Source organism: Strix aluco, chromosome W, assembly GCF_031877795.1.
Source record: "Strix aluco isolate bStrAlu1 chromosome W, bStrAlu1.hap1, whole genome shotgun sequence".
Classification (NCBI taxonomy): Eukaryota; Metazoa; Chordata; class Aves; order Strigiformes; family Strigidae; genus Strix; species Strix aluco.
The window spans coordinates 1856050-1882991 of NC_133970.1; the positions used below are offsets into that span (position 1 = coordinate 1856050).

At 41.3% G+C, this 26942-nt stretch overlaps 1 protein-coding gene across 1 annotated transcript in view; it reads right to left on the reverse strand.

Annotated features, from left to right (window-relative positions):
- Positions 1 to 26942, reverse strand: part of LOC141917708 (netrin receptor DCC-like) — a 632583-nt gene that overhangs the window by 53436 nt on the left and 552205 nt on the right. Inside the window, exons 16-21 of the mRNA XM_074811102.1 lie at positions 22004 to 22099; positions 18162 to 18400; positions 13889 to 14027; positions 9648 to 9755; positions 6779 to 6973; positions 1866 to 1898 (exon numbers count right to left, since the gene is read on the reverse strand). Coding sequence (XP_074667203.1) covers positions 1866 to 1898; positions 6779 to 6973; positions 9648 to 9755; positions 13889 to 14027; positions 18162 to 18400; positions 22004 to 22099 — 810 coding nt within the window. The remainder of the gene's footprint in view (positions 1 to 1865; positions 1899 to 6778; positions 6974 to 9647; positions 9756 to 13888; positions 14028 to 18161; positions 18401 to 22003; positions 22100 to 26942) is intronic.

Here is a 26942-nt window from a genome sequence, read left to right on the forward strand (position 1 = left end):
ACCTGTCATGCTTATTTATATCTCCTCGTTAACGAACTACAGCACAAGGTGGGATAGGCAGGTCTTTGCAGAGGATCTGGTTCTTTATACCTTGTGATGGGCCTAAGCTCCCCACTCAATGGAACTTAAATGAATGTGAAGACCTAAAAATGCTTTTCTACATTTCCTTTTTTTTTTTTTTCTTCTCCCATAAAGCGTTGCAAAAATTGTATGTAGAGCAGCCAACAAAATTTTCTGCGGCGTTACATGAAAAGAAGCAAGTAGAATCTGCTTTCACAGACAACCTGCTTCATGGGCAGAAGATGTGGAACAAATATTGAGAAAGAAGGGACCAGGTCTATAGGAGGGGTTGTCCTCCAGCGGGTTATGCCTCAGGGAGGGCTTTGCCACTGGAAAACCACAAGCAGCAAAGAAGGCAGATGCTCCACGTGCTGTGCCATGAGATCCATTAAACAGCAACACGCTCAGTGAAGAACTAAAACACAAACTACTTTCCATCTAGCTTTACTTTTTTCCTTATTTTTCAAAAATCCTGAACTTGACACTTTTTCATTCCTGCTTACCAGGGGATACCTTGTGCTGAAACCTCTCCTAGGTTTCCCAAACCTGCCTGAAAACATCTTAAATGCAAATTTAAAAAAAAAAAAATATACTGACTATTTACTTTCAGGATTCTTTGTAACCTAACCCCTTTACCCTTTAAGAGTAGTTTTTGACTATTCAAACCTGACATTTTCAATTTGAGTGTGCTGTGGTGCAAAAAAAATCGTACTGAGCAAACTAGCTTTTAATTTTATGATTTGTATACTTCTACTTCTTTCAGCAAATCACAGGCTGAAATCAGAGGGTGAATTTCCAAAATTGGCTGAGAGCAGGTCTCTCCAACATGCTACCTTGCTGTGAGACTGTACGTGGTACCTGGTACAATCCTAGGGAAGAAATACGCTCTGGGTTACCTCCAGGGATGCTCCAGGCTGGAGTAAAACCTATGAAAAGGCCTAGAGTTGACTTTGATCTTCTAAATAACACTTCCTTGTCTTCCCTGGGAATTATCTATTGCAAGTTAACTCCCTAAATTGGGGTATGACGGTACCTGTTAAGTCAAGCTGAGGATTTGAGGTTTACACCTCAATTTGCCTTTTAAACTAGTGGTAAGTCAGAGCTCAAATCCAAATAAACCTTGCAAGCTCAGGCCTGAATTTTCCAAACGTCACCGTGACTGTTTCCTCGGGCAGATGTCACATAAATGAACAATGCTCTCGCCGCAATTGAAAGAAATACTTAGGAATAAATAGGTCTAAAGTCAAAAAAGGAAAAAAAAATATCCTAGCAACAGACTTCACGAGTATTCGAAAGAAGATAGGAGCGGAGGAACTGTGACTAATCAGACATATATTCATATTTGGAAAATGTAATGATAATGCCTTGAAAAGTTGACTAAACTTTGCTATTATTAAACAGAAGCTGCTGGTTTGAGAGAAAAGACGATTTATGACTTCTCGCTGTGAGGCTTTTGAACTTTAATCTATAACCCACGAAAGGGTGCAAGAGGAGCCTGGAAATTATGCTGAGCTTAATTATACTTAATGTGAATTATTCAGAAGTGCAGCAGAGAGACTAAAAATTTATTTCATACAAAGAAGCTTGACATATTAATTGGTCCTTCAGAAAAGAGACAAAACAATTTCCTCTCCTGAAAATTTACATCTTCCCCATCAAAGCAGCAGCCTCAGCCGAGCAGAACTTCATTAACAAGATTAATTATCCCGCCAGCGTCTGCCTCATCAGGTGTGCAGCCCAGGTGAAAAGCACGGCCCCCTCCCCGAGGCTCCGGCAGAAAAGGCGACAGATTGAGGGCACCGTACCTTGGTCATTAGCCATTTTGTCAGGGTGCTCGACTGCAAGAAAGAGACAATGTCATTAGAGGCTGACAGCTCCGCGCAGGCAAGCCGACGCATCCTGGAGAACTGCGAGGACAAACACAGAATCATAGAAACACAGAACATCTCCGGGTGGAAGGGACCCAGAATGATCATGGAGGCCAGCTCCTTGCTCCTCGCAGACCTACCTAAAACTCAACCATACGGCTAAGACCAGACGCTCCCTGAATTCTGAACGCAGGTTGAACCATTCCTTAGAGCAGATATTTCCACCAAGTTCTTCCAAGTGTGATACCTTTACCGCAGCATTTTTTCATTCTCTTGTTCTTTTTCAATATAATCGGGGAAGTTTAATTAAGCCAGAAAGGAAAGAGACACACTACTTTAAATAATTACAGTCAAATCACCTACAAGTTGAAAGCTCAGTCTGACTTATATTATCATTGTTTCACATTTTTACAAAGGGTTTAAAACTATTTACATCTTTTTGCATAATAACCATAAAAGAGTGATCTGAAGTGCACCAGATAAGACTTCAAAATTCAATAGATATATTAAAAGCCTTCCTGCACAGTTACAACTTCTGACTATTTATGATATGGCTGAGGGAATTAAACTTTCCTCGGATTCATAACCATCATAGAGCATTAACCAGTCCTCTGCTTAATAAATTATGCAAGAATCTTAAGTACAGGAAATTGGGGGAAAAAGAAGTGATTTGGCACATGAATCTGGAAGTCAAATAACCACTGCCTCTGGGCGCAGAGCGTGCTGCTCCCCTCGCTGCTAAAATCCCTACAAAACCTCCCCTAGATCATGGCATCATGCTAGGAACAGAGGTACTGAACTAGCAGAAATTTCCATTTACATCGATGAGTTCCAAGCCTGTGGCAGAGGGGGAATAGCTCCTTTGATGACCCCCAAACCCTCAGCTCATTTCCCCCCCCCCCCCCTTTCAGAGTTTTTCACACAGATGCAAAGAAGAGGTGTATATGGAGCACATTGCCTCCAACTTTCTAGAAATCTGTCAGCCTGTGCCTCCCCACCGAGCCCTACCTTGGCCGTCGCCTTTCCCTTAGGACAAATATATTCATGAAAACGTGAAAACTTGCTCGTGACTGCAGTTACCTCCATCGATTAGATGCTGCCCTGGCACCGCTCGGCGTTGGCTGCCTTCTCCGGGCAACGGAGCCGCGCAACGTTGAAGCCCGGGTGGGCAATGTCGGGCAAGGTCATGGAGAAGGGTTCACGTTTGGTGCCGGTTATGGACCGGGATGTGTTTTTGAACCACAACGATGAGGCAGCATTAGAGGGCACTGCAGGGCTAGAAATGCTGCCCCACACCATCCTTGCCAAAAGGAGGGGTCAAGGGGGGACTGGGGGACTGTGATTTCAGGGCTCTTTTAGAAAAGGCACAGCGGCAACTTTTAATCTGGGGTCCTATCGAAAGCCCGTGAATAGTTTTCCTTGCTGATCTTAACACGATGGGAATATCTGAGAGTGCTATGAAGCAGCCCATGACGTCTTCCTCCCTCTCTCCTTTTCCACTCTTCCCTTTAAAACCACATCTGATCCGGGATTTTATTCATTATGTCTGTAGGTGCATTAACAGGCAACTTTTTCCAGTTTATACATATTGATGTAATGTTTTGTGTGATTCTGATAAGCAGAATACTACTCTTTCATTTTCTTTAATTAAAGGAGCTCAGCACTCAGGGAAGGGCTTTGTAAATGCTGGCTAAAATCCAAAATAAGTATGGCTGAGCAGAAGGAAGCATAAGCATATTTAGTAGGTGCAGTCGTGAGATTTGCTCCTTTCTGTAACAGCTGAAAAAAACAAATCACCGACCAATTATTTCAAAGACTGAGGAAATCCCCCTTCTTGTCTCTCTGTCATCGGTTCATTCATTCCCTCTTTAGCTGTCACATCTCATTGGGCAACTGCAAATTTCAGACTATTTATTTACTTCTGCAACTTCCCGAATTTCTGAAAAGGATTCATTTATATGCCATAAAAGTCATATAACATTGAGACTTGGACTTTCACTTCAGGGGCAATCTGTGATAATACACTGTGAAAGGCTGCAAAATGCACATACTATTTGGGCACTCTCTGCTTCTCTTCCAGAAACACATATACATGTGTATGTATATATAATATTACTGAAGTAGTCAGTAAGGAGTAAGAAAAATCCTAGTAACAACCTCAAATTTTGGTGTAAATTATATACCAAAAATAAAAAGCGGGATGATCGATCCCATTTTATCCTTCTACTCCACGTCCTTAAGAATGTGTGTATCAGATTCTTCACGCTTTAAGTGATAAATTTAACCAGTCAGAGCATAAAAAAAGCAGATCCTCAACTGATGGAAACTGTCGCAGATTGATTGAAGTTCACAGTGTAACGACAATTTACATAAGCTAAGGATTTCCCCATTTGCCTGTTTATTATCATCAGTGGAGCTGAGGTGGAAGAATATAAACTCACTGCTCCGTGGTAGTGTTATTTACTACTAAACATATCTCTTTCTCACAGATCACTACATTTTCATTAGGAAAGGAAAGTCACTACAAATACTCACATTGCAATTACAACACAAGTAATGGCTCGGTTTCCTTGGAGTAGCTTTATGTGCTATAATATATGAAACGAGACAGTGGGTGACTTAGTGGATCTTTGATGCTTGTTTCGTTCCTCGTGATTTAAAACTCCCTCTGATCAGGACATAGATTTGCCATCCGAGCGCGCATTACCATATGGCACATACGCATCTTCTGTTAATAATCATTAAGGGCAGGAAACCAACATTTTTGCATAATTCAGAACGCGCTCAAGACTTCAGAAAGTCTTTTCACCTCAAGTGCGGGGATAGATTTGTCAAAAAAACAGTTGAATAGTATTGAACATGACATATTTAGGGTGGATATCATTAAGTATTCATGGCAGGGTATTAGACATACTCCTCGTAGGCTATTACAAGATGTAACAAATGTATAAATTCATCTTTTTGGTATCTGTTGATGCTGTCTGATCTACAATTCATTTCCCAAATGAGTTTTATGGTACTTTGTGTAAACATTACAAAGTAGCTGATATCAAGTGCATTCATCTTTTGGTTTGGTTAGATATCTGGGTCTCTATATCTTTTCATATCTCATTAGTCTGCCGTTATTATATTTTGATGCCTTGACTCATTTTAAACTCAGCCTAATAGACTACTTCTGCTTGGCACAAATTGTGAGCATGAAATTAAGTTGGCACCATCCGCTTGATAGAGATGAAGCACCCGCAAAGTGCTATCTCTTCACATTTCATGGCGGTGGAGAATGAATAATCAGGATCTTACCAATAATTCATTCAAAGTGAAACATGACTTGGACAAGTAAGTCCTGCAAACCTGGGCAGGCGGTGATAAGCTCAGAACAAATTGATACAATTTTTCATCTTTTTTTCCTTGTGAATTCACAAAAAACTGTTGTATGAGGCTTTTCACTCCCCGCTTGAACGGTCGATAGCGTGCTTTAGGGACACCGGTATCGGGGAAGGAAAAAGGACAAGCTCTCCGCCAGCGCCGCTGAGGACGCGGGCTCATTCATCGAAAGCTTTCCTTAATGGCTGAAAATGGAGTTTCCCCTCTTGCCCTCAGAGGCAGCCAAAAAATCTCCTATTTGCATGAAGGTTTGCTAAAAGACGAACTCAAATACGAGCTCTCGCCAAACAAACAAACAAATCCCCCAACGGGAACGATGGTGTGTCACCCCTTCCCTGCAGTCGTTGCGCTTGGCTTTCGTGCAGCTCCCGTTAAATGAAGTCACTTATAACTGATTAAAAAGAGGCTTGAGCGTGAACGCTAATTCCAAGCCTCTCAGGCGCAGGTTTGAGGCTGAATTTCCCTCTAGTCGTGACTTCTCAGGCCCAGCCTGCATCCAGTTTCAATTACCTTCTGCCAAGATGTTATTTTTATATACAAATCCCTGGATTTTCTCTAGAGAAGACAGCGATAACGTGCTCTCTCATATGCCATGCTTCTTCCCTGGAATAGGTTCGCTGTTTATGTCATTTGAGTTTTTCATTAATTACACGTCTCTTTTAAAAGTAATTTCATATCTTTGTGCAAATGAATGAGTGACAGTTAAAATATAAGGAGCAGAGGTGCAGCAAGCACCCTGCTTCCCACTCACGGTCGTATTGCTTATAACTTCATAACTAATAATTTCTGGGTAGATTGTGTCAGGGCTTCACACAGACAGGCAGCAGGGAAGAGAGAAGAGGAATATCTCTCCACATTAATTTGGAATTGAGTCTGATACAAGGGCAATCCTTCGCTCACGTAAACACATCGGTGCTGAAATACCAGCCAAAAAATAATGGGTGCCCCTGTTTTGCCTGCTCCTTCTCCCTTGGTCACTGAGGGAGAGGGATCAGGTATTAATGAGTCTGTTAATAAGAGGTACTGAAAAATACCTGGAACAACTTTCCCCACGCAAAGTCAAGTTGCATCTCAGCCTGCTGAGGTTTTTAATTGTAATTTTGCATGCCTACTCTGTTGATAGGAGTGAGTCACTACAGGTTCCTATAGTCACCAGAGGATCCAAAATGAAAAGGGACCTCCCTAGAGAAATCCAGTCAGATCCAATTAGCCTTATTATTGATAGCAGAAAGTTAGGTGGTGTCAGAGCGCTTTCCCCCAGCTGATTGAATTTTAAAATATGGTTACTGCCTCATTATGTGCTTTACTTCTGTCAACTACTCTACGTAGCATTTTGCTTTTATCTCTCAATAATAGTTTCAAGTAGTAGGATCTCTTCTGGCTGACACGGAATTAATTGCAAAGCTCCCACAGAGGCATAAGAAAATTCTATGTATCATCAGTATCCAGAGCACACAAATCCAAACCTTTCAGCGTCCGGAAGAAAATAGGATCGGAGAGGGGCCCCACTCCCTTGGCGTTGCGAGCTTGGATTCTGAAGTAGTAGACGGTGTCCAGGTTGAGGTCCATGATCTGGTGGGTGAGCCGGTCACCGCTGATGGACTCCATAACCCAGTCATCAATGGGAGCGTTCTTGTCCAAAGTATAGAAGAGGATGTAAGCTGAATAAACACAGTCTCTCAGTTAGTACTTCAACCAAATTTTAACGTGCTTCTGTTACGAAATACAGGTAAAATTCTGGTGTCTTAAAAATTAGGATTTTCTTTTTAAAAGCAGGGACGGCGGGTCTCCAATCAAAATCGTGTTGAGGAATGTTATGACAAACATTTTTGTCTATTTTCAGGACGAACCCACAATTACAGTCTTCACTGTAAGAAATACAGATTTAGCAAATATAAAAATAGGTAGCAGGCATTAAAAGGCTGCTACAAGTGTGTTTCTCAAATTCAGGTGTGCGCCATTCAGTCTGATAGCTGCCATAAACCATACGATATAAGTCCTTAGTGTTTCAGGGCTGAAATAAAACTAAATGGTATTAATGACACACATCTGGCTGCTTATGGGAAGCCATGCAATATTGCTTGGCATCTACAGGGGAAAGTATTTTGGGGAAAAGAATGAAGAATTAAAAATTTTGGTAACGCAGAGTACTACGGTAACTACTTACCACTGAATAAAACTTAAAAGTTTTAGAACTTAGAGACTAGAGGTACCTGTGTTAGAAAGCGATAACTGTAGGAAGTATTTTGCCAGCAAATGAAATTTTGGGAAGATGGAAAAAAGTCTGTGAGCAAGGCTGAGAGGTATAGCACACCCTGCAACAGGACTCTCTGCCTAACCTTGAAAATATCTAATTTTTTCCCTGAAAACCTGACTCTAAGTCTGGTCTTCAGTGTTGTGCTGTAGGAGGGAGCTACTGGCACAGGGAGAGCCCGAGTGGGTCTTCTGGGTTTCATCTTTGTGCCTGGATCCAAAATTACTCCAAAGCTGGTGTAAGGCTTATTATTGCTCTTTCTCTATTCTTTTCTGCAATAAAGATGCTTTTCAAAACTCATTCTGCGTGAATGCTCACACTGGTCATAGACAGGCAGTGTTAGGATGGAAGCGATACATTTTTGTGGGCATTTTTTTTTTTTTCTTGTTTTATCGTACAGAATTTTATTTAGAGGCTTGTAGTTTGGTGTTATTAAAACAGTTTCTCTGACCTTGACATTTGAATTAATATATATAAAGTAATGAAAATATATATAGTTTCTCAAATGAACAGAAATACACCCGCTCAAGCATTTGTAGGGATGAAGATTCGGTTGTTAGGGACATTTCTACTCCCCACAATCCTCTGCTTGATACCTCTAAGAAACATTTGACCACATATGCAGTAAAAAAATCCCTATGAGAGTATTTCTTCAACCAAGTGCTACGAGAAAGAAGTTTGTGCATGGATGGCAGGGGACCTAGTCTGCTCTCAGGTCTGAATGCTGCTGTCGATGGAAAAACTCCATAAAAGTTGCTACCACGGAGTCATTTCGTGTCTTGGAAGTCAGGAAAGCTTTTATTTTATTTTCTCTTTTAGTCGCTGGGGCATCAGGACCATTAGCACTCATTTCAGTGTGCTGTCCATCAGAATGATCGTTTCTTCTCTCTAATGGCTAAATTAGGTTAGTGTAAACAGAGCCATTTCATCAAAACATCCTCCTTTCGGCCACGGTCACGGATTGTAAAGTCCTGATGATAATGTAGAGGGAAATTATACACAGTTACGCAAGTCTAGCCTAGGAATCGTTATTGCTGGGTGATGTCCACACGGAAATATATCCTTATTTTATTGGTAACATAAAGCGGGATACTTGCCTGGTGTAACTCACACCAGCTCATCCGATGCCAGTGAAGCCCTGCTGAGTTACAACTGCTAAAATCCGACCTGGTGCTCTTCAGTGCTAACGGCTCACGTGGGACGTCATTCTGAAGCGTTCTTCCTCTTATATTGATATTTTGCAGTGCTTCAGCAGCGTGGTGCTGGGATTACCAGCAGTAATAGTGACGTACGCACACTTTCTCCCACCCAAAAATATGTTGTAGAACTGGTCTAACCCAACTGTTTGTAGCAATGTGACCGTAATGAGCACGTTTTTGAAGATAAGGAATACTTCTCCTAATAATTATATGCCTCTGAGATGTCTGTTAGCAGCCTAAGATGATAATTTAAATGCAAAATCTCAGATAGAACTCTACTACATTTTTCAAACTAAATTAACATTGAAGGTTTGTAACAGAATTCTTAACTAGGCACTGAGGTTATATACAGTATTTTGGAAAAAAAAAAAATCTGGTATTGTGAAGCATTCATTAAGATCAGTTCTTGTCAGTCAATATTAGGGGTTTGCCCTGATCATCGCCTTAAATTGTTATTGTAAAATTAACCATCTACCAATAAATTCTCCCATGATGTGCTCCACTGAGCAACGTATCATTATGTATATTATGTATTGCATTATTGCCAAACAAAGTACTTATTATAGTCATTTCTAATTATCACTGAGCAGCACGTACCGCAAAACATTCACTTCAAGTGCGGCATTTTTTAAGTTATATTACTGCTCTTAGCATTTAAAAGTAAAGGATTTACACCCCCTGTAAGAGTTCTAGCTCTTGCAGGATTCCTAACATTGCCTTGAATCCTAGACCAAGTTGGCTGGTGAAAGTAAGCGAAAGTAAAGTAACGTTAGATCAAATAGCACCCAAGAAAAAAAAAAAAAACCAAAACAAGAGATAGAGGGTGAAAGCAGCAAATGTTCAGTAAATAAATGGAGAATGCAGGATAATGTCAATGTTTACCAGTAATTTTTCCATTGGCTTCCAACGGCGGCTGCCAGCTGACAATGACGGCCCGGGGCTTCCCTTCCCGTGTAATGACCGTCAAATCCTTGGGAGCAGAGGTTGGAGCTGAAAATAATGAAAATAATGGAAAACAGAAGTTATCCACCTTCTTTTAAATTCCTTATACTCCGTAGCAGGCATGAACTACTCTGTAGGCGTTCACCGCTTTCTTACACCCCTTCGAACGCGAGCGTCCTTAGCTGTATTTCAAACACGTAACAGATGATTTGTCTAGAAGTGATATTTTAACAGTGAAATTGTAGAACACACTGTGTGTGGATACGTTAGGATTTGGTAGACAGTTCTTATCCTCCTACTGTACAGCTGAACAACCGCCGAGGCATCCAAGAACATCCAATATATTCCGGGCGCCCTATACATTTCATAACAGCAATAATACTGGGGCTTCTCTATTAGGAACGTTTGTAGGCATGTACCAGTATAAAAGAAATATAATTGTGTATATTCATTAAATATATGCTCAGCTTGGGATGTATTATGATAGAAAATTCTCAGCTTTTCTACTCCCACTGCCTTAAGGATGGAAGGTTGGATCTCAGCCTGCTTTGCGCCCTGCTTTACTAATGCTGGCCACGAGGCCTTGCACAGTGTCTCAGCTATTTTTAAATCGTACCATAAGACTCCAGAGGAGGAGGGAAAACCAGGCAATTATTAAAAAATAGTTAAGAGAGAGGAGTAATACATTGGCGCTGAGCTCATTGTTCATTTACTTCGTTTTGGTACAGGCTGTAGATGACTTGGAGCGTATCGATAGCATAACAGCATGGAGAACAGAGCGTACGGGCATCCCATCATCCGTGTCCTACCCATATGGCCACTAAATAACTTTCTTGAAGGTTCAAAGAAGTGCTCCAAAGTCTCACTTTACGAGGTAAAGCTTTAAAAATCTGTTGGATCGTGCTGAGCTAAACCAGCCCGATCTAAAGCACAGACACAAATCTTCAGGGTGAGGAACATTCAACATGATCTTAAACAACATGAAGAAAGGGAAGAGCCAGCTGCCATACAGGTTCTGCTCACAAGGAATTGATCCCTTTGTGTGGGGATTCGGAAGGAGTCCCTGCACCTTTGAAATAACACCGAGCAGATGGTCTCATGGTATTCGCATCAGTTGAACTTTTCAAAAGCGGGATCCAGAAAGCAACCACGAAATCTGCACACAGACAACAAAAGTTTCCGTTACCGTTGTTACATTCCTAAGTAGGTGACCACTCGCCAGCTCATGCTCTTTGTGGTAGATTTATGGTGGATTATTTCTTTGCTACATTTGCAGGAACAACACGTTCAGTCTGATATGTCCAGAGCCAGCACCACCAGGACTCACAGTGTTTCACTTCAGTCTTCTTTAGTCTTTAGTTCACATTAGCTGCTCCTGCCGGAAGCATCTTTCTTAGCCTAGAGTAGGCAAGCCACCACACAAGCTCCCAGATCTTTGAGAAGTCTCTTAATCTTCAGCAATGCCCAGCACGACGTGAGCCCCCACGTTGACATTGTTATTGTCATTATTGCTTATTCTTATTATTTCTCAAGAGTCTTGTGTGGCATTTAGAAGGTACTCAGCTTGTAGCCAACTTGGGACACTGGCCCATCAGTTTAAAAAACAGTCTACTAGAACAAACATCTTGGGCTGCCTTGCTGTTTCAGGGAACTGCAAGTGATAACCCTTTTTGTAAACGAATCACACTTGATTTTAAAAGTAGCATTTCCCCTCTCTTTACTTTGGCTGAGCCTATCTTGTAATTATTCTCCAACTTCACATAAACGACTGTATTTCCACCAAAGTGCGCCCACCTCTCTGTCTGCAAACAGCATCTTTATCTTCAACGCTATTTTCTGTTCTCTGATATTAACCCTTTTGCCATGTTTTCATGACCTAACCCTTTCCCTTCTGAGACTTTCTATCTTTTGTGAGGTTAAACTAGTAAGGCTGGTAAGCCCCCTCATGTAACATAGGCTTTCCACGCTGGTGACTGTCACATGAGTCCCGCTGAGCGGCTGAAGTTGAGCTCCGCTTTCAGCAGATTGTGAACAGAAGATACTATGTGAAAAAGCAAAGCTTTAGATGTTTCCCTTAGCGCTCATTAACACCCCTCATATCAGCAAGACTTGTGTAGGCAGATCTGGGGATGGAACTTGGCTCTGAAAGTTGCTTTTGAATTATGGGCATAACAACTCTCCCTAGCCATGGTAGTAATCTCCAGTGAATTCTGTATCGATGCTGATATGTACGTTCTTTAATATCATTACGGGAAATTCAACATGCGGAATGGGTACAAAATAGGCAATAAAGATCAGCAGTGCACGATGCCCTTAATTAACAGAGCTGCTCCATCAAGCTCAGATAATTGCATTGCAATCACATGGGAAAATCTAAGGACACATATATTCCCTCTTATTTTCCCTTTGTTAATTAACTGGCATGTACTGTGGTTTTCATTTAAAAAACCACAACAAATCAATATTTACCAGCAGACTACATGTGGTATCTGCTGGTAGAAACCAATTTGGAATGGCACCTAGAGTGTTTTCAAGGCCACCAGTCACCCTTGGGAAAATATAGCGCCTGCACTACATTGGTGTCCAAATGTACATATTGCTGGCGACAACAGACGAAGAAGAAAAATATCTTAAGCAAAACCACAGACGGTCTTATCTACGGACAAGGGACTGTAGCAAGAAATATAGGCAGTCGTAAAGAAGGGGGAAAATCTAGTGGTTCTGCAGTATACAGCCTCATGCAGTTCAGTGGAGCTATTTAAAAGGAAATCTCCTTGGGAGTTTCAAGAGAGGGACTCAATACTTTATTCTAAAAGAAATACAGATTTAGTGGAAGACCCTGCCCTTGTTTAAAGACAGCCTAGGGATCAGGATTCGTGCTGCCATTAACGCCTACCTGATAACTAGAAGTAAAGCCTGGGCGTACTATTTCCCTACTGTGGTTAACTGAAGGCACACAAAAGAGAACTAAACAATTACATTTTAGAGAGGACGTTCTTATCTATAGAGATCGCTACGTCTCCATCGCTTCTCAAATGTTTTTATCCCACTGAACTAGGGTTGTATCTGGTGTCTGTTATCAAAACTGCATTTAGTCTCCTTCAGAATCTGAAGTATCTTTCAGGTCATAGCTTCCTGCTTGGAAAAGACCGCTCAAATTCTTGAGAAGAGCAGCTAAATTAAGTCTTCAGAGTGTATCTCAGAACTCTAGAATCACAGACTGGTTTGGGTTGGAAGGGATCTTAAAGGTCATCTAGTTCCAACCCCCCTCCCACGGGCAGGGACACCTTCCACTAGCCCAGGTTGATCCAAGCCCTGGCCAACCTGGCCTTGAACCCTTCCAGGGAGGGGGCAGCCACAACAATTTATTATAAGCATATTGTTAATATTAATGGCTGCTTGCTGGAAATGAAATACAGGTGTATAAGAACACTGAGCATAGAAGAGCTGCCTTACCAAACTGTCAGCAGGGAATTTATATAAGTCAACATTTCACACAGGGTAGATAATTGTGTCTTTACAATAAATAATGCACAAGCTGAAAAGACTGCTCACTTGACTATTACTTTTTTTCCCTGTCTCTAATTTTGCACGCACGGTTTCAGTCGCTGTAACTGTGACTGTAGGTCTTGGCTTGGACTGAGGCATTGGTCACTAGCACAGTGCACAGCAAACAGCTAAAATACGTCCACAGAATATTATGAAGAGACCTGTGAGTCAAGCCCTTGAGTTAAGAAGGACGTGCATTAGTTAGAAGCATCACTGAGTCCTTTTTACTAAGTGGATAAGATGGGAAGTCATGAACTTGAGACAAAACCACATGGAACTTTGTAAGCCAAAATTTTAGAGAAGCAAAATCGTTATCTACTAATGAGAGAATAATTGTTCTCACCTGATCTTGGGTTTCTTTGAAAAGTGAAAACTATTTTAAATCAGCATTAAAAGTCACAGATATTATATTATGGGGCAAAGGATTACACACACGTACTATCATCACCTAACTTCTTGCAGCGACACCAGAGCTCAGTAGAATGGCTGCTTCGCTTTGCTACCCGTGAAAAAAAGTGAAGAAATAGTTAATTTTGTACATAAACTGACGGTTTATGCAGTTAGGATGAGCCTGAACAAGGCTTTTGATGACAAAAACCCAAAGAAAGCCTTTCCAGCAGCTCTTGCCGTACCTGCTTCGTAGGTGGTGGCGTGCGCGGTCATGCTCCAGGTGCTGGACCGCCGACCTTTGGTGACCATGACGGAGAACTCGTACATGGTGTTGGGCTTCAGACCGATCACGGTGTGACTCAGAGCGGTCGTATCTGCTGACTGCAAAGAGACCGAGGGGAGGATGTCTTTAAAGCCACTCTTTGCTGGTAGCCAAGCAAAACACAGTCACAATAGATTCCTTTTTCAAGCAAAATAGCTCTACTGCTACTGAGCACCTTAACAGGAGTATTTTTAGTACCGTAGGCAGTTAGATAAATTATTGTGATGCTTTCTCTTTCTCTTTTCCCAGACAAAGCAATTTGCCATGCATTTTTTTTTTTTCAAATGTAAATTGGAAGCTAACCCTATGGCCTTCATCAATGCCCATAGAAGGACAAAAAAAAAAATAGAAACATTTCCATAATTTAAACACTCATTTCCAGCCTCTTTGATGGGTTCCTTCAAATAAAAAAGTTTTTAATATCTACTGATTTTTAGTGGAGTCTCAGAAAGCTTTTCTACCCCTAGAATGGTCCTGACTAAGACTTCCCAGTTCCTGGGGTTAACATGTATTTATGATAGAGATTGAAATATGAGCCAGAACACCTGCATAAAGATGCATTTTTGTGTCCATAAAACACACTTTTGCTTGGTTAAATACAATATGTTATAACATATTATCGATCTGCCTCACTGTGATATGTTTAAACAACTAAACATATTGATATTGATGTGAATATTAAATTGTTCATTTATTTTTAGCTGATTTAGCTTTTTACCCTGGCCTGCAGTAAGGAACAATTCGAGCTAAACGGCGCTTGTATCAACGGAGACAAGTGAGAAGAAAATTATCGGACAAATTGGTGACAAGTGAATAAAATCAATTCCCACGCTTTTCAAACTACAGAGCCTGGTGTGCAATCCTCCGGCGTCAACAACTTACAGGCCAGTGCGTAAACCTGGTGCACACGTTTATGTGTTTATACACCTACGGACTAAAGTTTACTGAGTAAAGACGACGGGTATGACTTTGCATCAGAAGACTCCCCTGAGGTTCACATTTGGGAAGTGGTTCACCCAAGACATCTTGCTGGCATCCATCAGTAACGCCACTGTGACGCTAACGGTCGGATGATTCAAAAATAAATCAACCTTTACTAAAAATGGGACATCAGGTTTCCAGCATGTCGCAGAATAAAGCAGTAATATTCAAGGGGGAGTGGGAGAAATTTACTTCGCAGAGACATTAATGAATGGGCTACGTATGCCTACATGGCACGCTGCTTTATCACAAGTGCTCTGACAGATGTTTTGCATGCTACTTAATAGGAAGACTTAAGGCAATACCACATTTTATCATTTTCATACTCAATTAAAACTCCTAGTTCTTGGAAATTAGCACTTTCGCAACTTCTCTGTACTAGGGGTTTACTCCAGCAGAGACTCCCCCTCTATAAAAAATCTTCTTGAAGCAAAGACATCACTTATAACCTATGTGTTCATAAACTACCTGGCCACTTGCCAGAGAGGGCAAAATCTACCTGCTAGAGTTTATACAAATTATTCTTTGACTGAAGGCTGGATTTCAATATAGGGAATAATAATTTTCTCCCTCAGAAAACATTTTGGAAGAAATAAAATTATTTACAGCATAAAATACTCCTCAGCATGACTGAGAGTAACTAAATCTGATAAATATCACTATGGAAGTCCTCGGATATTAGACATGATCAGGAAAAATTCACATGGAAAAACCAATAGGCTTTGAACCTATTCCTGGACAAAATAGTTTTTAGCAGAACATAAAGACATGGGGTTCTTTTTTGTAAAAAGAAAGTAATTTGTCTCCAGCCGAGTGGTTTTCTCTGACTGTTTTTCTCAGTGCTAAATATTAGCATTTTAAAAGTTGAAACACCCTTGAGGTCAGTATCGCATTGGGATGAAGGGGGTGTAACTGCAGCAAGTACCTTTAGTAACATCATGCCATGCCTGTTTGGGACAGTTTGTACAAAGTCAAGTTGGCAGGGCAAAGTTAAATTTATAAACTCCCAACGTCAACGGGAAAGGCTAAACCCTTCATTATATTAGATATGATACACTGTTTTGAAGCAATGGGAGACTTTAATGGGAAAATCTCAAAAGACTTGGAAATTCAACGCCATTGCACAGGCAAGCGCTTTGGGAACTTATTTGTGAGCCTGATCCAACACTTTCTGTAGAAAAAGGAAGTTTTCCCCACTGTTTTCAAAGAGTAACATAATAGGGTTTATCTTGCTTCCTTGAAAAAATATGGTTATTTCAAGAAAACAGACCCTCTTGAAAGCATTTTGGATTGTTTCTGCTTCTGGGTGATTGAACTGGAATAAATGAATCAGACCAGCTCCTCACATTACCCACAGACTGGCCAAACTAGAGATGGTGGCAAAAAAAAGGAATTTCACTCTTGCTCCTTTCCTTTTCAGTCTCCCGCTCCTCCATGGCTCCCGGAGCTCTGCGTGGTGGCTCTCGGAGAGACGTCCACCAGCAGAAAGCCAGTGAGCTCAACATCTCCGAGCAGGACGTGCTTCTCCCGCACGGCGCATTAATAAGGCTATTTTGGATGATTTTTGCTTGTCACCCACCGTTTTCCACCACATGCAGCTCAGTACATGCATTGGAAAACTAGAGAAAATATTATGATTGATTGCGAGAGGAGAAATAAACGCTGTGTTTTCTGGAGCTTTGCTCTCATCAGTAAGGCTGCAGACTGGGACTTCCCTCTCCTATACTCATTCTGTTGGGCGTAGAAATCCATCTCTAAACAGGAGTCAGATCAAGGCAGGGCATTCAAACGTTACAACGCATCGTTTTGACACCCTTAATTACCTAAGAGCTTGGTACAACTGCATGAGCATAAAAAAATTGTGTCTAATTTTGCAGATCATCATGTCAGCATCTGAGGTTGCCAGAAGTACGGCAGTAGATGTAAAAACAAGGTATGGCCTTTTATACCTTGTAAAGTTGTGTTATTATTTAAAAGCTTTACAGTGGGTCAGCACCTGCAGCAAAAAGGCAGCTGACCTGAGTCTCCTCTCAGCTGGTGTGAACATAAATCAGGAGTAACGCAACTGAAACGGATAGTTTGCAGCGGCACGTGGACTCAGCCGAGAGCCAGCGGGCCAAATTCTGATGGACTTGTGTCAGGGGGAGAGCTGAAAAATCCCACTCAGCAAAGGGACCGAAGGCAAGAGCTTCTCCACCGTCATTCCCACCTCTTCCAAAAATTACCTGGGAAAGATCTCGAGATTAAGAGTCTGTAGGATATGCGTACCCCAACCCTGAAAGAGGTGGAGAGACATTGTCTGGGGTTTAGAAAGGCCAGCTTGTATTTAGACACATCACTCAGGCTCTAATCAGAGGAGCCTCAGTGGTGGATAGAGCACGGCCTGCTCCACAGTCCTTGTAAAAATGACTTGTACGAGGCTGCTTTTGTTAGGACAGAGAACAGTAAAAAAATGAGGCATCCACTCGCAGTATAAAAATACATCCATAGCAAACAATTCACTATGGATCAATATGATCCTTTAGGCAAGCGAAAACAACTATTATGGTAGGGCACGGGAGGAAGGACATGCTCGTCATGGGGAAGGTGGATGTTATATGAGATGCAATATATAAGCTGACAATAGTGGGGAAAGAGAGCTTATTGTTCAAAAACAAGCAAACAAAAAAGCCTAAAGGCTGTGCTTGTTCCTTCCCATTCCCCGTCCCACCGTATCTCTTTGCTGTACCGCACGGGTTTTGGTACTGCTTTCGTTAGGGCTTGAAAAAGAAGTTCTCAGACAGAAAGTAGAATGCTGCTGTCATATCCATTCAAGTTGAGTTTTCTCATAAACTAACCTTCAGTTTTTGCTATTTGGGAATACGTAATATGGATGGGTGGAATTGCCATACAGCGTGGGTGGGTTTGCAATTGGTATTTCTTCCTATTCACGCTACCCTACCGTGCTACCAAATCTGTGACTCACTTATATCTGATCGGTAACGATTAAAGATCAAAACTGTCAACAGTTGGCACGTGGAATTAAAATATGGCATTGTCATCCAACTAAACACACAGGTTTCTAAGAAGCAGTAGTTACCGAGGCAAGTTTCCTTTTGATTGAAATGGGAATTTTGGTTGAGGGAAGTTGATAAAAGCCAATTCGGAGTCTTTGCAAATGAAATATGAACAGATGGAATAGCTCATAAATTCATAACGTGTTAAAATTTCACCTTGTACTTAGCACTTGTTGAATAGCTCGTTCTCCATCGGACCGTGTAGAAGCGAACCTCCGTAGTCTTTTGGTTCTTTGGGACAGAGTTGTCTGCCCAGATGACCCTCACTGCATCATGCGTAAGTGCAACAGCCTGGACACCTACTGGTGGGAGCATGGGGGTGGAGATATCTGGGACTGAGGTAGGGAAATCATCAAGCAAAGGATAAAAATCAACTTCTAATGGATCAATGGGGTCTGGGTCCATACATCACCAAATGAGCATTCCAAAATAAAGGAGTAGGTAAGTTAAACAGAAAAACAAAACAAAACAAACCAAAACACAAACAGCCACCAAGGGGCACACAGCACAATGGGTTAAATGCATGGCATTAATGAGGAGGAGGAACATGAGGAGAACAGAAAGAAAGGCATTAATGCAAAATGAGAACGCATCGGCAACATTTCAGTTACATCACTACAACAAAACTAACCAGCACTAAGCGCGACTTTTCACGACTTGTTTAAGTACTTCCAGGTATGCTGTGTTTTCTTCACGCGAGATGAAGTCAATGCACAGTGCCTCTCCTTAAAATGACTTACATTTTCTTAAAAAATTGAAGCACTTCAACGATACATTATTGGAAACACCTACAAAATGGAGAGTGTGTCATCCTCCAACCTGATTTATAGACACGACATACTCTCACGTGTAGGAGCTACCTATGCTTTTCTCTCTTGGCAGCCTCTTTGAGGCCCTTTTGTTGTTTTAGGCTCTTGAAAGGAGCTGCTTAAACATTTATTAGGCAAAACAGAATATAACAATTTCACCGTTGAAGTGAAGATCTTGCAATTGTAGGTTTAATACTGTCAGCGTGTTAAATGTGCATATCCAGGCATGGAGATGTGGATTATCTTCAAGTGGGCTTCTTCCTCCAGGAACAAGTTCCTCTCCCGTGTGTCTGTGATCGGGTGGTCTTTGGGGAGCAAGACGCTGAGCACCATGCACACGCCAGAGGAAAATTCTGGAAAATTCTGGAATTTCTCTCCTGACCAGCATTCAGTTTGGCACCGATGACATTCACCCTCTCTTGGCTTCTCTGGGGGTGCTGGGTGATGGCACCCACGTGGGAACCAGAGACCGTTCACACTCGGTTTAAATACCTCTGCCCTTGTTGAAGTACCCAGTCAACTTCTGGCCTATCTTTTAAAGCTCTACTTACTGACTCGTTATTTACCAGTTGTGATTTTTCTAAGCACAATTTCAAAATGCAGTGGGTAAAGTGCAGCAAAAGCACACCAAGAGCTGCTGTTTGGTTTTTTTTTTTTTCCCCTAAAAGAATGTGCTAATTAATTAATCAAAGCATAAATGACTCTAATATTTCATCACTGACAGTTGCTACAGTTTGTCTGCTCCATGTGCAATTCCAGCTCCTGACTTTCTTTGATCACTCCCGTTTTATGGTTTTGTAATTCTCATTCAGAACCTCGGGAAGTCGCAGCCTTCCGAAGGAAAAACAGAGGAGACAAGGATGTTCAAAATGGATGATAAGCCATTAGGTTCAACCTGCTTCTTGTGTCGCTTCTTTCATCAAAAGGTGCTTTCTAAGAAGCTTGAATATGAGTGTTGAAGGAAATGAAACAACCTGGTTGTTTTTTTAGTGACCCAAAACTCAAGCACACAATCCACACGGGGAGGAACAGGCAGCTGAATCTCTTTTTCGCCCCAACCTGGTGAATAAAACTTCTGCAAATTGAAAGTCAACAGTTTCTTTTCCTGAAGTTTTCCAAAAGAATTGGCTGTAAACTTTGGAAGGTGAGCAATATGTGTTTCTGCTGGGTTTTTTTACAAATTTATGATGGATGTTGACGTGACTGGAGATGAGTTGATATTTTAGCAAACACTGCACTTCCTTTCTCTTTTTCTTTCCCATACTGAAAACTGAAGTCCTGCTGTAGAGGAGATTATGAAGAGAGGCTGGGTTTAGCAAAATAAATGGTCAGAGTTGATCAATCAAGAAAATTCAGTTTCTGAAACACGTCCCCACTGACCTGAGGAAGAGGGAAATGTCTATAATCCACCGGTGGCTGAAAGTAGGTGCCTAAATACTGCACCATTTCCCACCAAAGTTTCAGTTGCTATTATTTATGTGTGGACATCTGTCATTTGGAAATTGTAATCTCTTGCCAGAAAATAGTTTCTTGCTCTCTTTGGAGTTGTTTTGCATGTTCTATAACTTTAGTTTCCACACCATATGCACACCAAAGTATGTCTACGTATATGCTAAATGTGTACACAAAGACACAGTTTTCTTTGGTGTCCAGGGTGCGTCAGCTCATCCGTTGCTTGGGGAACACAGCTCCTGTGCTTTCCTGCTTTGCTAAAAGCTTTTTTTTTGAGATGTTCCTCCAGGAACGATCCAGGCCACAGGCTCCTTTCAGCGGCTGCATCCCATGGGTGGGAGGTGGTGGGAAGCTCCGGGTACGGACGTCTCTCAGCAAGAAGAGAGAAGCTCCGAGGTGGACTCGCAGATGATCATTGGGTCAGAGCCCAAGCCTGAATTACCTTTTTTTATACCTGGATATAGTTTCGTTTATGAGAGGTTATATTACAGACATAAAATCAAATCCCACAGGCCAGCCGGGTGATTTTTAAATAGAATCAACAGGGAACAAAAAACTTGAAAATAAAAGTATATATGGATCCTGAGGCAAACTCACTGAAAAAGATTTTACAAGACACACACTCAGCAAGAATGACCTCTGTAGACTCCAGACAAGAAGAAAGATTAATAATTTTGAGCCAGAAGTTCCCTGACACTTAGTATACCTAATGTAGCTTGTTACGGTTGCCCTTGATTGTGTAATTAATCTCTTTTTTTTTTTTTCTCCTTCCGACTTTCCAAGATTTCTTATGGGAATACTTCACAAAACCATATGGATAAAAGCTGTTTTTCCTTGTAGAGCCACAGAAGTGCCATTTGGTTGGTTTATCCCTCGTGGTCCACCCAGGCCAGCGTCAGTGATCGGGTTTGCTCTCAGTGACGCAGCTCCCCTTCCAGGCAGCTCTCAATACCATGGGTGAAACGCGAGTGAAAACTTCACCAAATGATGGTGTCGCTCCAGAGGAAAAACATTTTTCTTTTTGTCTTTTTTCTCCATTCTGCTCTTTTAACCCCTCAGCAGTCCCACCCACACACCAGTGATTGCAGAAAAACCACGAGGCAGTCTGGACGGCAGTGCTACACAAGAATAATTCTGAGCTTATAACTTTGCCAGCATCCCAACAACGCATCGGTGAAAAATAGCTGCCTAAAAGCACCCTGCTCCATTACCACTGGGTAATCCCTTTTGTGAGCCTTATCCTGCCAGGAAAATCTCATCAGTACGTTCCTTCACCTTTCACAACCCCTCTACACGCTTTTGTAGAAGGGCATGATGACAGTGTGTTTTTAACTAATTCATTTTAATTTAAACTGCTTTAAAAATGAAGGAAACAAAAATAATGTCATCCGGGCTTAATTCAGCTAAGCTATTCATCACTATTCTGCCCTGATCTTTAAATATTTAAATTGTTTGGGAGTCATGCTTCTCCCAAGCCAACCCGCACCGAAGAGCAAGCACTTGTGAACATCCCATTGAATTTATACAGCCAATTTCTGGAAAAGCGTAAATAAATCATTCTATCTGTGTAGTTACAATAAAGCGGAAAATGAAGCTGATTTATTCTAGCAGGGACCTGGAGGTTGAAGAGCTCTTTTCTTCCATTGCCTTGACCAAACCGTTTTGCCTAGCGTGCACCTTTGTAAGGCGAATGTTCACTGATGGGAAGCAGGTTACGAGCTGGGATTTGCAACTCACCTGTCATCGACCTGGTGGTCGCGCTTTCGTACAGAGGCACCCCCTCGCCCGCGTTGTTAAAGGCCTTTAAGGAAATCACGTAATGGGAACTTGGCTCTGCAGGAGGAAACAAAGAAGGCAAAACAAAGCACAGACTGTTAAAGTCAGATCTGGGATGCAGAACGGACAAGCGCTTTCCTGAAATATAAAGAAAAAAGAAAATAGTTAAGCAAGTAAGCGATGAGCACAATGTCTGCCCATCATTTTTGTTTCTCTTCCAAAGGCTTTATTTATCTCAATCTCCTGGTCCTACCTCCATCAAGTTCTCCTTTAAATCACCTGCAGCTTTGCCTGCAAAAGAAAGCTGGAACCAACTTTATGCATCACCCAAGCAGAGGGAGCCTCGGATGCGGTGCGACGTGCGGTGCTACCCGGAGGCGAGGGATGCCGTGGGGGGCCGGTTCCCGGGAGGGGAGGATGCGTTGCCATCCCGGGGATGAGATGGTTGAGGGTCACCAGCAACGTGTTGCCTTGGGATCCTGAGATTCCTACCAGTGAACCGACGGCGTCCAGCTCTCCCAGCGCTGCTGGGGGGCAACTGGTGCTCCTGGACCCAGCCCAGAGCAGTTCATGCCACCCTGTGACCTGCTTTCTGGATGCTGAGCAAAAAGCCTCCCTCCCTAATTTCTTGATGTCAGAATTATCTCGGTAACCGCCATTTTACCACTTTTTACCTCGCTGAGAACACCTCACGCTATGATGTAAATACGAAGGAGGTGGCAGACCACAAATAACACATGGGAATTAACTTCGGGGTGCACGGATGTGCTGCCCTGGTTTGTGTATTCTAGTTTACCACAGGGTTACTCTAAATATATCCCTAAATGAAAACAAAGTGAAATGACCCTGTCAAGTTCCATGTTGTTTTTTTGCGACTGTTTTCCGAGAAAAACAAGACAATGCATTTTCCTGATTTTTCCATGTGAATTGCTTCATCCCCCACCTCCCCTTATTATTTTTTTTTCAGCTGTTAATTCTATTTGTACAGAAAAAAATTGCAGCTGAATACACTGGGTGCTCATACACCTGCTAAAGATGGGAACTGCCTCCTCAAAGATCTTTACCAAAAAATAACAAACGTTTCTATGTGAGGAGACATTTATTAATGAGACATTGCAAAAGACCGGCTGCAGAATTACATATTTCATCTACATTAACACCAAATCAGCTCAGCATGATTAATACTATTACAGTGAATCTGAAATGAGTAAATAATCTTTAAGTACTTATTGCATATTGTTACTAATATCTTTTCCACACACATATTTCGTACTTAACTTTATGTCCAGAAGAAGCAGTGACACATTTGTTTAATATTCAGGTGACTTCTGTGCTTCTATTGCAAAAGAACTAAACTTTAAAAATTGCCAAATGAATGACTGGTGCATTAATAACTCCCTGCACTAAGTATCGTACGGTTATTAATTCAGTTGGTACTCACCGTAATATCATTAGTTACAAGGAAATTATTTTGTGTTCACAGAGATATAGTATATATTTTCATATGATTTCCACTCTATATTAGCATACTACTTTTAATTTCTAATTTAACTAAGTGTTGTAACTCTCCAGATTCCACACAAAGATTTATTTATTGAGACACGAAGTCATTATTTAGCTGAGAGTTGAATAATGTCACATTCAGTATTTTCTGCAGAAGACAAAGAAATTCAGATGCAGAGTCTAGTCCGACTCCACCTCTTCTTTTTACCCATGCCCCAGCTGTTGTGCCTTTTTAAGAGTTTTGAAAGATGCCTGGCAGAGTGCTGCAAGGGGTTAATACAGACCATTCACTAGCGCAGACTTTAGGAAACACTGGGAAGAATAACAAAAATTGAAGTTTTAGGACTTTGAGAAGTACCAGGTATTTGTTATTCCCAGCTCAGTGGCTATATTGAAGTGGACATATAGAGACAAACAGTGCATTAATCTCATTTCTTTCTGTAAATTAGTCACGTGGTTTGATTTTAAGGGCTGTCCTATAGTGATTGAAGAGTCAAGCACCTCTGTCGAATAATTCATCCCATGCTGAGACAGGTATTTAAGAAAGATAAGATGAATCAGCCTCTAAGGTTCAGTACGTATCTCCACTGATTATGTCCAGAGCACAGATGTCCGGACTTCACTTGGCTTAATTTTAAATAACGAGACATTAATGAGAAAAAAATGTCACCCCGAACACTGATTTTTGAAATGTGAAACATTACTTGAGAAACCTGATTCTAGAAATTACTGTCAAACCCCCCCAAACCCCATAGAGCTGTCACGTCTAATCAAAATAAATTGTGAATTCCCAATGATGAATAAGCAAAATGAGTGATTTATTATTAATTTGATCATGAAAAATATACTCACAGAAATTGATAAAGTAGGTAGAAAAATGTGATAAGCTCATGGAAAATTTAAAAATGGAGACTCTATAGCGCATACTTCATTACAACTGCCCATATAGCACAATATATAGTCCATCAAATTTTATAAATTGAACAGACTGACATATGATTTATGTTTATAACTAGGCTGAGTAAAGTTACATTTGCAAAAATGAGCTAAGATTGCGATGAGGACGCGATCTGTAGCTTTCTGTTAAAAACATGAAAAATTCAGGTGGTTAATTTGAGCTGCTGCTAACTGGAGCAATAAATAATTGCTTGAGTCTCCTCTTAGATAAGAGGGAGGAAGGTAATTTGCCATGGTACAGTGTTTGAACACAGTATCAGAGTTCAGTTTAGTCCAACACAATGAAAAAGTGAAAAAATATTAATATTGCCATGTGGCAGGCAGTTGCTTTTTGAACTGCATTGTATATTAATAATACTTACAGGGTCGTTCTGGTGCTCTTTTTGGTAAAATGCCATCGACGAGTGGGGAGTTCAAATGAGGAAAGCTGTTTAGTGTAAACCTACTAATATGTGCAGCAGCTAATGGAACAGAAGGGTCGTTAGTGCTCCTGGCAGAAACAACGCAAAGAAAGAGAGAAACAGGGGCTTTAGAGATGACAATTGCAGTGTAGTTGCAAGAATTCAGAGGTAAATTCTAATTTTTTTCTCTACCAACTCCCATTCATCACTCTGTAACAATGAAGTTACCATTTGGATTTGGTATTCTGGAGCAGGAAAGAATTATATGCTTTTTTTTTTTTTTTTTTTTTTTTTTCACCCTGGCAAAAGAAATCTCTTCTTGTCTTTGAAGAAGCTGAGCAAAGAATTCAGTTTTAATTAGAGCATCAACCAAGAATCCCCATGTCAGTGTTGGTGTGGAACACGCTCTGGAAATAAAGTTGTGCTCTGCAGTTCAACTTAAAACAACAACAACAACAACAAAAAGACAAGAAGCTCAAACTAAGCATGGACAAAATCAATTCCTTCTACTGACAGATGATGGTACTGAAAAGAAAATAATCAACAAATACCAACTCATTCAAGATACCACAGTTATTTTCTTCTTTAAGAGGGTAAAATTGTGACATCTCTACAGCCATTACACAGGGTCTTTTGACAAATGTGGCGTTTTCATGTATAATTTAATTTTCTCTTTAAACTATGAATGTAAAATAAACACTTGACAACTGGATGTGAACTCCAATCCAAGGAAAGCTCCTTGCCTTAAACTACAGTGTTGGAAAGAGGGTAGTGCACTCACAGATTTTCCAGATCAGCACCTTTCTCTCCTGAATAAAAATTCATTCGCAAGTCCTCTTCTCGCTTCCCATTTTAACAATTACCTGACATGAGGGACCTGCAGATCGGTACCCTGGGAGAGCTGAAGCAAAGATGGGGTCTGCTGATCACCATAAAAACGTTGCTCAATCCCATCGTACTACTCAGAGCCTCTGTCTCACGCTTAAAAACATCTGAATTTCTTCTAATGCAATGCAACCAATAAAATAGCAATTAAGTTCTATGCTCAATAATCTCCCAACATCTTTGTCGATGCCTTTCCTGATCCTAACCAAAGCATCTTTTGTGCCCCCCTTTTTTTTTTTTTTTTCCCCCCCATTACTAAGCTGTTTTTAACTGTAGGCTACAGAAGTATACCCTTGGGATGGCAGAGACAGTAGTGAGGTATCCATCATGAGGAGCTACGGCCTCCCTGTAGATGAAGTGGAAACAAAGACATCTTGTCAAAGCAGATGGGGTCTGGCAATATCCTGCAGTAAAAAGACAGGGTGGTAATTGCAGCTGGAGAAATTCCTTTTAGTTATTAGGAAAAAAATAAATATGAGGATTGTCAAGCACCAAGGCAGAGGCTGGTGGAACACCCACCCTTGAAGGTGCTCAGAAGTCAGCCGGAGATGATGCTGGTGCGACCCAGAGCTACCTTCAAAGCTGGCCCTGCTTGAACCAAGACCTGGACCATATGACTTGAAGGATCCCTTCCAACCTAAGTCATTCTGCGATAATTAATACCTGCTCACGCAAACATGGTGAGAGCAGGAACTTGACTTTGATGCCGAGCTGAGGAGGAGGTTCTAAGCCAGCTGGTGACGTAGGACCCTTCTGTCTTCTCTGTTACTCTCACAATTTGCTACACCAAAAGCACAGTGCCTCCCCTTTATTAGCAATGGAAGGGGTGGAAACACAAATGCTAGATTTTGGTGTAAGCAGAGTAACTCCTGTAAGAAATGCCCTCCAAAGAGAAAAGGTCTTCAAGAAAACGATGTCTATGGTGTGTGCTGCCATTGTCACCGATGCTGAAAGACCCTCTAAAGGGCAGAGAAACCATCATTCACAATTATCTCAAAAAAGCAACCAGAGAACGGCCTCGTTTACTCCTGTCTGCATGTGTGAAAACTTTACACTGTTGTACCAGTATCAGTTCCTAGACCTAGTAACATTACTTTATTGCCAGGAAAAGGTAATCTATCTATAGGCCAAATGTCAAATTGAAGTATAAAATC